The sequence below is a fragment of the Dysidea avara genome, chromosome 3 (genome assembly GCF_963678975.1).
Source record: "Dysidea avara chromosome 3, odDysAvar1.4, whole genome shotgun sequence".
Taxonomy (NCBI): domain Eukaryota; kingdom Metazoa; phylum Porifera; class Demospongiae; order Dictyoceratida; family Dysideidae; genus Dysidea; species Dysidea avara.
The window spans coordinates 1,246,736-1,259,879 of NC_089274.1; the positions used below are offsets into that span (position 1 = coordinate 1,246,736).

General features: G+C 38.5%; 2 protein-coding genes across 2 annotated transcripts; both read left to right on the forward strand.

Moving 5' to 3' along the window:
• The first annotated feature begins 5,056 nt into the window (after positions 1 to 5,056).
• On the forward strand, positions 5,057 to 7,875 carry LOC136251635 (2-hydroxyacylsphingosine 1-beta-galactosyltransferase-like). Its single transcript, XM_066044090.1, is given in 3 exon segments — positions 5,057 to 5,277; positions 5,399 to 7,639; positions 7,700 to 7,875. Coding segments are annotated over 2 exon segments (795 nt in total). The 5' UTR covers positions 5,057 to 5,064; the 3' UTR covers positions 5,981 to 7,639; positions 7,700 to 7,875.
• Positions 7,876 to 9,817: 1,942 nt separating this feature from the next.
• On the forward strand, positions 9,818 to 11,775 carry LOC136248762 (UDP-glucuronosyltransferase 2B31-like). Its single transcript, XM_066040558.1, has one exon. The coding sequence runs from the start codon at positions 9,866 to 9,868 to the stop codon at positions 11,477 to 11,479; it is 1,614 nt and encodes a 537-aa protein (XP_065896630.1). The 5' UTR covers positions 9,818 to 9,865; the 3' UTR covers positions 11,480 to 11,775.
• Positions 11,776 to 13,144: the final 1,369 nt, after the last annotated feature.

Here is a 13,144-nt window from a genome sequence, read left to right on the forward strand (position 1 = left end):
TTGAATGTCCTCCATTTTATTGCTCAAGATTTACCAATATCAAAAAAAGCATCAGTGAGACTCAAATTTTAGACAGTAGCTCAAAGATTTGCATCACAGCATCTCAAAAGATATTTCTGGCACGAACCAGCAACAGGGAGTGTGTGTGTGTGTGTGTGTGTGTGTGTGTGTGTGTGTGTGTGTGCACGTGTGTGTGTGTGCACGTGTGTGTGTGTGCACGTGTGTGTGTGTGCACGTGTGTGTGTGTGCACGTGTGTGTGTGTGCACGTGTGTGTGTGTGCACGTGTGTGTGTGTGCACGTGTGTGTGTGTGTGTGTGTGCACGTGTGTGTGTGTGTGTGTGCACGTGTGTGTGTGTGCACGTGTGTGTGTGTGTGTGTGTGCACGTGTGTGTGTGTGTGTGTGCACGTGTGTGTGTGTGTGTGTGTGTGTGTGCACATGTGTGTGTTGTGTGTGTGTGTGTGTGTGTGTGTGCACATGTGTGTGTGCACATGTGTGTGTTGTGTGTGTGTGTTGTGTGTGTGCGCACATGTGTGTGTGCACATGTGTGTGTGTGCGTGTGTCTGCACATGTGTGTTGTGTGTGTGTGCGTGTGCGTGTGTGTGTGTGTGTGTGTGTGTGTGTGCACATGTGTGTGTGTGTGTGTGTGTGTGCACATGTGTGTGTGTGTGTGTGTGTGTGTGTGTGTGTGTGTGTGTGTACCCTGCTTAAACTCTGAATCTTGTAACTTATAATTAGAGGTAGCATTATATTTATGTACTTTCACCCTTACCATGCCCACACTGGTTTCATTTTTGAGCCAGTCTGCCATGCATGCATATGTACTTAATGTAGTCTCGTGTGCCAGATGGTTTGTGTGGGGGTGGCAAATAAACCATCTGGTCACTGTTGCACACATTCTGTGAACTCACTGGAATGCAATTAGATTACATCACGGTATTGTTTTGTGCCAAGGATGATGTAATAATCGTTCCAATCACCTCTGTGAGCAGACTAAGACGATAATTGTACTGGTAATGTCCTGGTGACGTATTCGAAACGTTGCTGAACATCTTCCTCTACAATTCCGCCATTTCACAAATCTGTAGTGAACCATAATCGTTCTTATACCAATGCTTTTAAGAGCCCTGTACTAGGAAAACAAAGATCCTAAACCCATGGCATTGTTAAACTTTTAAAAAAGTAATCTGTTGCCGAGATTCTGTTCTTTATTACACTAAGAATTTGAATTATTAGTGTTTGTTTCATTACAGAGTCCGCAAAGCGATCTGATTGGCTCTGCCAACATTCTGGCAGTGGTCCCGGAATGTGTGCAATAGTGACCAGACGGTTTATTTGCCGCCCCCACACAAACCGTCTGGCACTCGACACTACTTAATGTATTACATTCTCTCATTTTATAATGGGTTTCAGTACTTGTAGACTGGTCAATGCCATGGGACTTCAGATGAGCCACCTGTGTGAAGAAGTTATAACACTCTAGTGATGCAAGCATAGATAGGGTATGTCTTATATTGATAGGGTACTATCTAGTGATTTAACAGGAGACTGGCATCAGTTAGAAGAACTGTTTTTCAGCAGTGCCCTACAATAGCATACAATAAGAAACCAAATTACAAACACAACAAAGCAACAAAACATATACAAAACACATCATTAATAATGGAATACAACACATGGAAAGTGCAAAAAAATTAACAATACAATTTCTTAAAAGTAGATTTAAAATCCAATGGACCATTTATTCCACACAATGCAGGGGGTAAGTTAGTCCAAATCACTGCTCCACGATAAAAATCCGTTTTTCCCAATGTTAGTGTTAATTTGTGGAATAAACAAACAATGCTTATTATGTCCACTACATCCTATATATACCTCCGCATTGTGACTGGGATCAAGAATTTTTGATCATAAAAATTTTCCTTTGATTACTTGATGCCACCTTGATCGTCAACTATAAAAGTTTTGTGTTGCTTAAAGTTAGCTCATTTTCAAAGGTGCTTGATCACCACTTTTCTGAACATCTGGATTGCTTGATTCATTGTAGAAAAGCCTCTTGATCGCTTGATTGAATCTTGATCCTGGTCATAAGTGTTTCAACAGACAGTATAGTAGTTAGTCTAATGACTTCCCCTTAAAAGCTTTCCAAACAATAATTATAACTTGGGCTGGGATTACTGTGAGAGTGGTTCCCCTCCCCAAACTGATTTCAGTTCTTTGTAATTAATCTACATGTACATATGCTTGTACTTGTCACTTGAACACTATATAGCTCACACAGATTGTGCATGATTGTATGAGGACTCGTTTATGTATTGTCTCAATGATGGTTTGCATTCTGGTTCTGACCACACTACACAATGTAAAACTAATAGAAACTGAATAATGGATTTGGTATTCATTGTGAAACAAGGAAAAGAATACTTATTTAGGAAAACATTATTAGTTCCTGCCTTATTCCTTGTCTAGCATGCATACTATAGATTAGCTATAAAATGGTTACCCTTGTCTGGCTCACATTAACTGTAAAGCTCAACTTTGTACACCAAATATTATTCTCATGGACTTGTGATGAACTATGTAGCTGACTATGTTGTTATCTTGTATACTGATGAAATATTAAATGTGTACACAAAGATCCACCCACACATGCAGAGATAACAGCAGCCTACAAAGTCATGTTTCTTACTCTCACATCCATACTCTGTATAGGTACCAATGTCAGCTGATATCCTTCATAACTGATATACTCCTTCACCCACAATAGCTTACTCTTGAACAATTTATAAGGTTTTGTGTACATTAAATAATGTAGTGAAGCCATGAGTTGTCTATAATATCACTACAACATGTGTCTGTCCAGAGCAACCACATGCACAGTGCTAATTTTCAATGATTTCGTTTGTGTTTAGTGGGAGAGTTATAGAGAGTTAAGGAACAATTCAGGATCTTTTATTGAAAATCAGAATCATGCACAACGTACCTTGATGGTGACAAAGATGTGGTGGACAGGAGGGGAAAGACAATTACCCCCTCCATGCAGTTATCAGTTATAAAATTATTTTGATTTTATTTTGTACATATAACCTATAGTGTAGATTGAAGTTACTGTATATATGTCATATCTGCATCCCTCCCCCCCCCCCCCCCCCCCTCCCAAGTAATAGAAGACATGCATGGATCTATCATCTCCTATAGTCCCATTGTTCAGATCAGTATGTGAGGCTCGTTGTAATATAGTTACTTTACAAGTCTGTAGATAGCCAATTTTCAAAATTTCTTGTGGAAATCCTTTCAAATTTTCTCAAATTGCCTAACGGCAATCCCACCTAGTCATAGCTATGTAGAGTAGCTATTCTATACTCTTTTGCAGCTTAATTTCCAGTAAACATTCTGAGTGCTGGTGCTGATAATCTGACACAAAAGGACTATAACTATGTGATGAGTCTGTTTGAGACACCTGGATGGGACACTGTTCTTCCTGCACCTTGTGTTCAAGGTCTTACAGAAAGTAATGGAAGATGATTTTATTATTATTGGATGGATATACAAACAGGGTCACAAATATAAAGTTTGGATCAAAAATAAAGTTTAGACTAGCGCTAGGCCTTTGCTCATATCCATATCCTATGTCATTCCAATAATTATCTAGACTTGCTTTGAAAGTAGAGATTGTTGGTGCTGAAGCAACTTCTGCTGGCAGGTAGTTCCATGTATTTATCACTCTCTGGGTGAAAAAGTTTGACCTTAAAAGTAGATGTGATGGTTTTTTGAAAAATTTCATGTGGTGTCCTCTTGTGCCAGTGATGCACAGAACTTAAGAGTAAAGTACCTTGACCAGTCAACATCATAATAACCGTGTAAAAGCTTGTATATAAGCTTCAATGAGATGCCGTCGGCAATAAAGAGAATAGAATCCAAGTTCTCTTAACCTTGACTCATAAGGTAGTTTGACTAGTTCATTCACAAGTTTAGTGGCCCACCTTTGTACATTTTTAAGAGTGTCAATGTCCCGGGCTAGATATGGACACCAAAGCTGGATCCAATATTCTAGCTGTGGTCTAACATAAGTTTTATACAGGAAGATACACAATTCTTTGGAGAATTTTGTAAACGTTCTTTTAAGCATTCCCAGGATCCTGGTTACAGCAGCTGCAGCTTTGTCACAGTGCAAGGAAAGTTTAAGAGAAGATGTTATCCATATTTTAGATCTTTCTCAAAATCTGTTTTTGTCAACTCCACAGTAGACCCCAAAGTTTCCATTGTATAATTTGCACACTTTGCACTTCTCTAAGTTAGGTTCAGTAACCAGATTCCATTCCATTCTTGCATGTTATTCAAGTCTCTTGGAGTTTCGTCACATCACATATGCTTCTAATTATTGAAAATATCTTTGTGTCATCTGTAAAGACACCTAATTCAGACTGGATAGCTTCAGCAAGATCATTTATATAACACAAAAAGCAGTAGCCCTTGAGAAACTCAGCTAGTTACCCCAGACCATTGACCGCACACCTCCATTTAGTACTACCCTCTGGAATCTACCAAGTAGGAAACTCTTCAACCATAACAACAGACTGCCACCTATTCTGTATCCCTTCAACTTTTCAATGAGCCTAAAATGAGGTAACAAATTAAAAGCTTTGCTATAGCCCAAGCAGATTACATCAACATCACCAGAGTCCACTGCATCCGTCTAAGCTTCAAGTGTTTTGAGTAAATTGTAAAACAGGATTTTTTAGGGACAAAACCATGTTGGTAGTGAAGCATTATCTGGCCCTAATCATTGATTCCAATATTTTGATGTTGTCAGTGAATTGGCCACTTTTCCTGTTGGTACGTACTTGGCAAGAAAGGGAAATAAAGTTGTGCTCTTGAGTCCTATGTTGACAATGCTGTTAGATGCAAGCATGCCAGAATGGCCAAACCATCTTGTTGGAGAGTTGGCAGCAGATATGACAGACAATATGACATTCCTCGACAGACTAAGAAACTATCTCCTCAAGTCTTTTTGTCAAGCCATTCTCTCACCTAGCTTATGGAAATAAAGTATACCGAAAAGGTTATGGAAAGAGTGGACTTCACTAGCCATGTTGGAATTAGCATTCCTCTGATTATAACCACCGTGATGGGTTTTGAGTACCCAAAGACTAGCCATGCTCTTACCCACTATGTTGGACCAATTCTTATGAGTTCTCTGCCCCCAATTGATGAAAAGATGAGTGGTTGGTTGAATACCAAGGAGGAAAAATCTGTAGTATGGGAACAACAGGACTCTTAACTGTCAAAATGGCAAAGGCACTTGTTGAAGGGATCTTGTCCACAAGGTACGTATTTATGATGTGTGGTCACTGTGCAAAAGTAACCAAAATGTTTTGAAGGATATTTATTGTTGAAAGAAGAGATTTTACATATCAAGTTAGGTGCCCCAACAATCTCTCCTCAAGTATCCTGCTGTAGCTATAGCTATACTACACTGTGGTATGAACAGACTTCAAGAAACTCTCTTTCATGGAATACCAGTAATGTGCATACCATATGCTTTTGACCAGTATGAACTGGCCACTAGATTGAATTCTTTTGGGGCAGGGATTGGGTTGACCAGGACTAATATATCTACACAGATAATTACAAACGCAGTGACTTAGTCTACCATTTCTGAAAGCAAAGAGTACTTCAAACAAGCTAGGAAGATTTGTAAGATGCATATGTTTGCTGGTGGAGTTAAAACAGCTGCTAATCTTGTAGAGTTTTATTCAGACATTGCATATGACCATCTGGTTTTAAGTTCGATTAAAGATCATAGAAAAAGTAGGGAGGTCTCCTACACTTGCAGATATAGTAGTGGACAATTAATCCCTAATTCAGTCTATGTGTACTGTTTGCTCCTGATCCTGGACTGTCTGTTGATCTACTGTTCCTACAAACTACTGAAGTGTTGTTGTAGAGTTTGCTGTAGTAAGAAGCAAAAAGTTGAATAGTGTTGATGATCATGATGTCGTGTGTAGTTTACCTCATAACTACTTTTGCTGGCACCTTGACTCACTAATGAGGGTAAACAGTGGATACTAGATAAAGTAACATAAGAAAAGTATCTTAGGATCTCGCTCTTAATTACATATACAAATCTCTCTCATTTAACCTCTGATGTCACTCCAATAATTATAATAGCACTTCAAAACATTTTGAGATTGCTATTTTGTGCATGTATGTATACATCATGAATGGATATTGATTCTTACATATGAGGTACAGTACACTGTGATAGGTAGGAATTGGGTGGATGTGCCTGGCAGGACTGCTGGGGAGTCACTTGTGAGGCATAAGACTTCTTAGTTGTGCAGCCAATGTCTTTTTATTATGTATAATCATAGGAGGCCTGGGTTCCTATTAATGTTCTGACTAATTTCGAGTGGCCATGTATATGTCTGCATGGCACTTTTCAACCTAACCCGTTCAACAGCCAGGTTAAGCTCCCATCATGGACGAATCACTGCCAAGATTTGTGTAATATAAAATATTGTGACATGTTAATTATCCCACTAATGGTTAGTCAGCCACTATATGTACATTTATTGAAGTGGGTGATGAAATATTATCTTTGTGATTATACATTATAATATCGAGTGCATTCATGTTGTGAGTTTGAAAGATTGATTAAATATTTTTCAGTTGGATTATTTGCTGAATCATCCAATGTGACATAACATTGTATAAGATATAATCATTTGTGTATCGAAGAGCTAGCTGTTACCTGTATGCACAGCTCTTCAATTTGCTTTAAGCCATGAAGTAACACAGCTGATATGTCCAAGCAATAGAATATAAAATATTCCTTCCGATTTTCTTTCAAATGGAATAATGTAAAAGGACAACTGGACTGGACAGTACAACTAAAGTACTTCCAGATACTAAACACTAGTGATTTTTGGGGTGGAAAATCAACATGTAAAGGAAAGTTACACACATAAGAATGACACTTGTATTTAGCATGTGGAAGTGTTTTTAAAACTTTACATGTTGACAGTATTGGACCCAATTGCAATGTATATGTATACTCTAATAGAACAATACAGTATACAGGTACATCCACTTGTACACAGTGTGTACGTCTGTTTCTTTTGTTATTTACATGTTAATGAGCCACCCCAAAAATATGAGGTGTGCTGTGTCAGGATGTATTTTTTGTTCTTAATGTACTGTATGATCTATTAGAGTACATTGGGACCAATAGTGTAAAAATTTAAAATACTTCCAAATGCTTCACATATAAACAAAATATAGTAGCCATTAAGCAATGAGTTTTCTGCTTGTTTTGTTCAGCTTGTAGGATCCCAATATATTACCCAAGTAGTATGATCTGGCAAGTAAACACAGTGTATACATATACATTCAAATATGACACCTGAACAGTATACAGGTAATACATACTGCTTAAGAATTTGCATCTATATAAAGGAATGTAAGATGGTATATTACTATACTGCATGGTTGTTATGTTATTCGGTACTCTATTGACATATGAGAAGTTAGTGTATTCATTTCTCCGTAGTAACGTATAGTCCAGCAACTGCTCAGTAGTGAACAGTTTGCATATTAATTTTAGTGATCAGAACCAAGAGGCCCACTGTTACAACAAGGTGAAAAGCACTCTTAACTTGACTAGTATTTAAATGTGCTATATGTGTTATCTTGTATAGTATGTAGACGTCAACTGATGCAGTCAGTCAAGCAGTTGGTATACATGCTTCATACATTGTTTATGTTAATATACTGTGTAAGAATCCTATGTCATAGTTTGGAGTATATGTATCATCACTATGAATATATATGCCAATGTGTAGTTCATATTAAACATATCATGATAGGCTTCCTTTGTCTGGATTTGTAATTCTCCATAAATATTTACAAGAATATATGTCTAATGTCTTGTAGTTTTATAAATAGGCTTTGTGTAAGTGGGCCTTCTTATGTAGATACATAACAGTTTGGTTGTAAACAAGACACTTAACAACTAGTGCACTATGTATCATAATGTGTGGGCCATTAGGACTATAATATATTACCAAGAGTAAATAATGGAAGAGATATTATGTATATATCTTTTTTCAAAATTTTATTTTCTGTTATAGCTCTATCTGGTTCATTATTCTCAGCTGCGTATTGTTTACATCCTCATTGGACATGGTCAGGACCACAGTATTCAGTGGAGTATTAACAATGAGGAATTGTCCAAAATGTTCCCTAAAAAAAAATTTCTAGTGACTAAAATTACTAAGACTGTCATTATATTTATTTCTTATCACCACCCATATCAATTTTTAGAGCCCCTCTACTAGTTTTGTTTCACTGCTGTAATAGAACAATAATCTACTATTATGAACAGTCTTGCATCACCCCCACCCACATCTGCATTGCCTCACATAGCTAGAATGGGAAACAAGTAACACCAACCAAACAATATTTCCTGCCATAAAGTATGTTTTCATTCATAAGGATCACCGGAACTGTGCAGTAGTGCTACATAGTATATGAGATCATGAAGGTTTGCAAGAAACATCACCCAAAGACTAGCCTTCATATTGATATATGGCAGGTCCAAATGCCGTGCATCAAAATCTTTTGACAAGTTTTAGCTACAGGAATATAAAAATAATATTATTGATTAGCTGACTGATGCCTTTAGCCAAGTGTAACTTGACAACATATGAGAATGCTACTGTGATGGGTTTGATTGACTATATTTGGTGTTACTTAGACTCAACTTGCCTTTTTGTCCACTGCAGCAGCTACAATGAACTTATTACTCAATTTTGTCCTTTGTTGTGACATTTCTTTTTCCACTACATCATATAGACATTAATTTGTGGGTAGCACATTAACGAGGCAATATTTCATCTTTCAGAAATAATTTCAGAGGTAACTTACGAAATTTCAGGTCAATACCTACCCCTCGCACATCAATGGCTGGCTTCTTGTATCTAGTCTGGCTAGTGGCTGGTCCAGCCAAGGCTCCCACCAAATTAGCAGGCAGATTAGTTTGGTGGCTATCTGGCACTAATGAGAATCCTTCATAGTGGGTGGATAACCAATTGCAGAGACATTTCTCACACTGTTCTTACTGTGAAACAGGTGGGACATAGCTAAAAATGGTGTGAAATTGCCACCTCACTTCGCACCTCACTTTTTACAAGGCTTTTGATAGTGCTAATGAGGCCATACCACATGTTTCATGAATTGTTTGCCTTCTAGTAGTGACCCAGCAGGTCGAAATATGAATAAAATCATTTCAGATGTAACTGACATGTTTATCATGTTTCGTTAGAGTTTATATGACTGCTCTATTAGAGTATCTCAATCTTGACAGGTGCAAAAGCTTCAAAACAAAGTGATGGAACTCCATTTCCTTCCCTATTCTATTAAACCTGCTAATGCTTGTGCAATATTAAAGAGTCTACGTACTCTTTTAAGAGATTACATGATTTACATTTATTTATTTTCATTAAGACATTATGGCACAAGTGCTGAAGGTCTGTAGGGCACCTGGTCCTACAGCCTGTTACAGAAAGTATGCTTGAAAAGGTGGAGATTTATTTTGGATTTACCGGCAAAACTATAGATAAATCTATGCCAAAACATTCACCCGCCGCATCCGTAAAATAAACTTGTCATGGCCTGATTTATTCGCTGTAGACTATAGCCGTTCCTCCTTATTAGAGTACAAAATAAGAAATACACTAGTGACTTTAAACATCAACTTGGGGCGCGCCCTGCTTTGTATAATGCGAAGGGGCGGGCGCTGCAGGTTACGCCGAGACGAAAAATTTCTTTCATCCTTTCTAAAACTCACGTGAGGAGTTTAAGGGATGCTTCGTGTTTTTACGACTTTATTGGCACTGTTTGGTACGCAGTGTACAGCAACAAACCAACCTCCAAAGGTAGAAACTGTAGTTGAAGTTGAACCGAACAAGCTGGAGTGGGTGGATCAACCTCTATCAATCCTGATGACAGCTGGCTTTTTCCCAGGCCACCTGTACCCCATGCTCGGTCTGGGTGAGGAACTGATAAAGAGAGGCCACAATGTCACACTGTGTACAACCGTTATGGAAGGTTCCCATGTTATTCCCAGCCTGCCAGAAAAGCTGGGTATAAACATTCTGAGTGCTGGTGCTGATAATCTGACACAAAAGGACTACGACTATGTGATGAGTCTGTTTGAGGCACCTGGATGGGACACCGTTAGAGATTACCTGCTCCCTGCACCTTGGCAATGGACTGTGTTCAAGGTCTTACAGAAAGTAACGGAAGTAAACATGGATGATTTTGACATCATTGTCAGTGAACTGGCCACTGTACCTGTTGCTACATACTTGGCAAGAAAGGGAAACAAAGTTGTACTTTTAAGCTCTTTGTTACCAGGAATGACAGACGGAAGCATGCCAGAGTGGCCAAGCCCTCTTGTTGGGTTTTCAGCAGACATGACAGATGATATGACATTCCTCAACAGATTGAAATGCCATCTCCTCAGTTTCATTGTCAAGCCATTTTCTCGTATAGCATATGGAGATAAAATATACCAAGAAATCGCTGACTATTCAAAGATTATGGAGGGTGTGTCCTTTACTAGAGACGCTGGAGTTAGCATTCCTCTGATTATAACCACCGTGATGGGTTTTGAGTACCCAAAGACTAGTCATGCTCTTACCCACTATGTTGGACCAATTCTTATGAGTTCTCCACCCCCAATTGATGAAGAGATGAGTGGTTGGTTGAATACTAAGGAGAAGAAATCTGTTGTCTACATCAGTATGGGAACAACAGCATTCATATCTGTCAAAATGGCAAAGGCACTTGTTGAAGGAATCCTGCCTACAAGATACGATGTTGTGTGGTCGCTGCGTAAGAGTAACCACGATGTTTTAAAGGAATTCACTTTGGAAAAGAAGAGATTTTGCATCTCAAGTTGGGTGCCCCAACAATCTCTCCTCGAGCATCCTGCCGTTGCTATAGCTATACTACACTGTGGTATGAACGGACTTCAAGAAACTCTCTTTCATGGAATACCAGTAATATGCATACCATATGCTTTTGACCAGTATGAACTGGCCACTAGATTGAATTCTTTTGGGGCAGGGATTGGGTTGACCAGGACTAATATATCTGCACAGATAATCACAAACGCAGTGACTAGCATTTCTGAAAGCAAAGAATACTTCAAACAAGCTAGGAAGATTCGTAAGATGCATATGTTTGCTGGTGGAGTTAAAACAGCTGCCAATCTTGTAGAGTTTTATTCAGATATTGGATACAACCATCTGGTTCCAGCCTACATCAAGTATGGATGGAGTTGGGTGCAATATTACAACTTTGACGTGTACTGTTTGCTCCTGATCCTGGACTGTCTGTTGATCTACTGTTCCTACAAACTAGTGAAGTCTTGCTGTAGAGTTTGCTGTAGTAAGAAGCGAAAAGTTGAATAGTTTTGAACCAATTATCCTGACTCCATGTTACCGTGCATGTATTTCACCTCCTGCCTACAATTGACTGTATCAGTCGCAGATTATTTGTAGGATAGGCATGCCTGATCAATTAAAGCATAAAAAATTTGGTGCCAATTACCATATCAATGAATCTGTGTGACTGCCAGAATGGCACGTTATACATTATGAGCTGTGTTAGATATGATGACATTTTATAACACATCTTTGTGTATAACCTGCATGAAAGGGTTGATACAGGGTGTGTTCACTGGACTGATATAAACTTTGCTGAAACACATTATTTCAACTGCCAAAAGTGACCAGCTATATGACCATTATTTATTATTCACACAATCATACAGGGTTCTCAATGTCTTGTCTTGCATATTAGAGCATAATATGGCTACAGTAACTGCATGTAGTCTGGTTTAGTCAATTTAACAGTAAGAGCTCATAAGTAATTCTTAATTGTGCTTCTCGATGTACACACTATCTAAGGTAGGTAGGTAAGGCTGCTACTTTTATCGTACACTGCTCGCTCATAACAATAAATATAAACTGAACAGCTGACAATTGAATGTGCAGACTGCTATAGGCGATGCTGTATCATTTCAAGTATGATGAGCTGAGGTTTTGTGAATAATGTGCAGTTTAATGTATTATGGTGAATCTAGTTGATTTCAAAAATGTTTCTGTGGCCATAAAAGGCTTTAAAACAGAACAAAAAATGCTATCCATTATCCATGCAGTCCAGTCAAGATCTCACTGACCTGCCTAGATCTTTATACTGCCGTATGGTCACTTTGCCTCTACCTAGGCCTGTCACACTCCTACCTCTGGCAGATAAGTGGCCACATATTCCAGCTACTGCAGTACTGATTAACACTGTGTTTTTCAGCATGTATTTTATACATATAAATCTATTCGAAGTGTGTTTTGTGGTTGAGTCAATATGACTCATACTTAGGGTATAAGTGTTCCATCTTTTGTTTGCAGGACCCCAGGAGAGAGAGGGGAGGCAAGGCTTGTTCCAGAACCTCCTTGAAGTTCACTGACATCTATATAAGGTGAGCAGGGGCCCATAACACTGACAAATCTCAGGCCCAAAGGCAAATTTCCTGGGGGGCATGTCCACCTACAATTTGGCTACAAATGCATGTAAGTGAAATACTCTAATAGAGCAGTCAACTACCCTTATAGAACAATCACATTTTGTATTTTTGAATGTTACGTTGCACCAACACAGTAAAAATAGTATCTCAGAGTGTTTAAGACCTGAAATATATTCTGGGGGCATGACCCAGATCCAGTATCCATGTTTGTTGCATTCGCATAGCTACACCTCTTGACTATTTAGCTTGCTTCTGATAATATGCTTAAAATGTCAGCTTTAAAAATTTTTGGTGAAAATTGTTACCAGATTAAATCCCAGAATACAAAATTTCTTGGGGGAGCATGTCCTCAGACCCCCTAGATTTTGAAATCTGTCAACCAAAATTCCTGGCATCACCCTTGTCTTGCACCCACTTTATGTAATACTGATACTATGTAGCTACGTGTATATGCAACCCATGTACTACTTACCACAGCAAGGGTCTAGGGCACAACCCCAGCCACTGGGAGACCTTAAATAATTATTTAATGATCCAAATTGCTATTATTTCA

What these genes read in the sequence shown, in the direction of transcription:
- LOC136248762 (XM_066040558.1), top strand. Translation starts at nt 9,866, where the DNA reads ATGCTTCGTGTTTTTACGACTTTATTGGCACTGTTTGGTACGCAGTGT.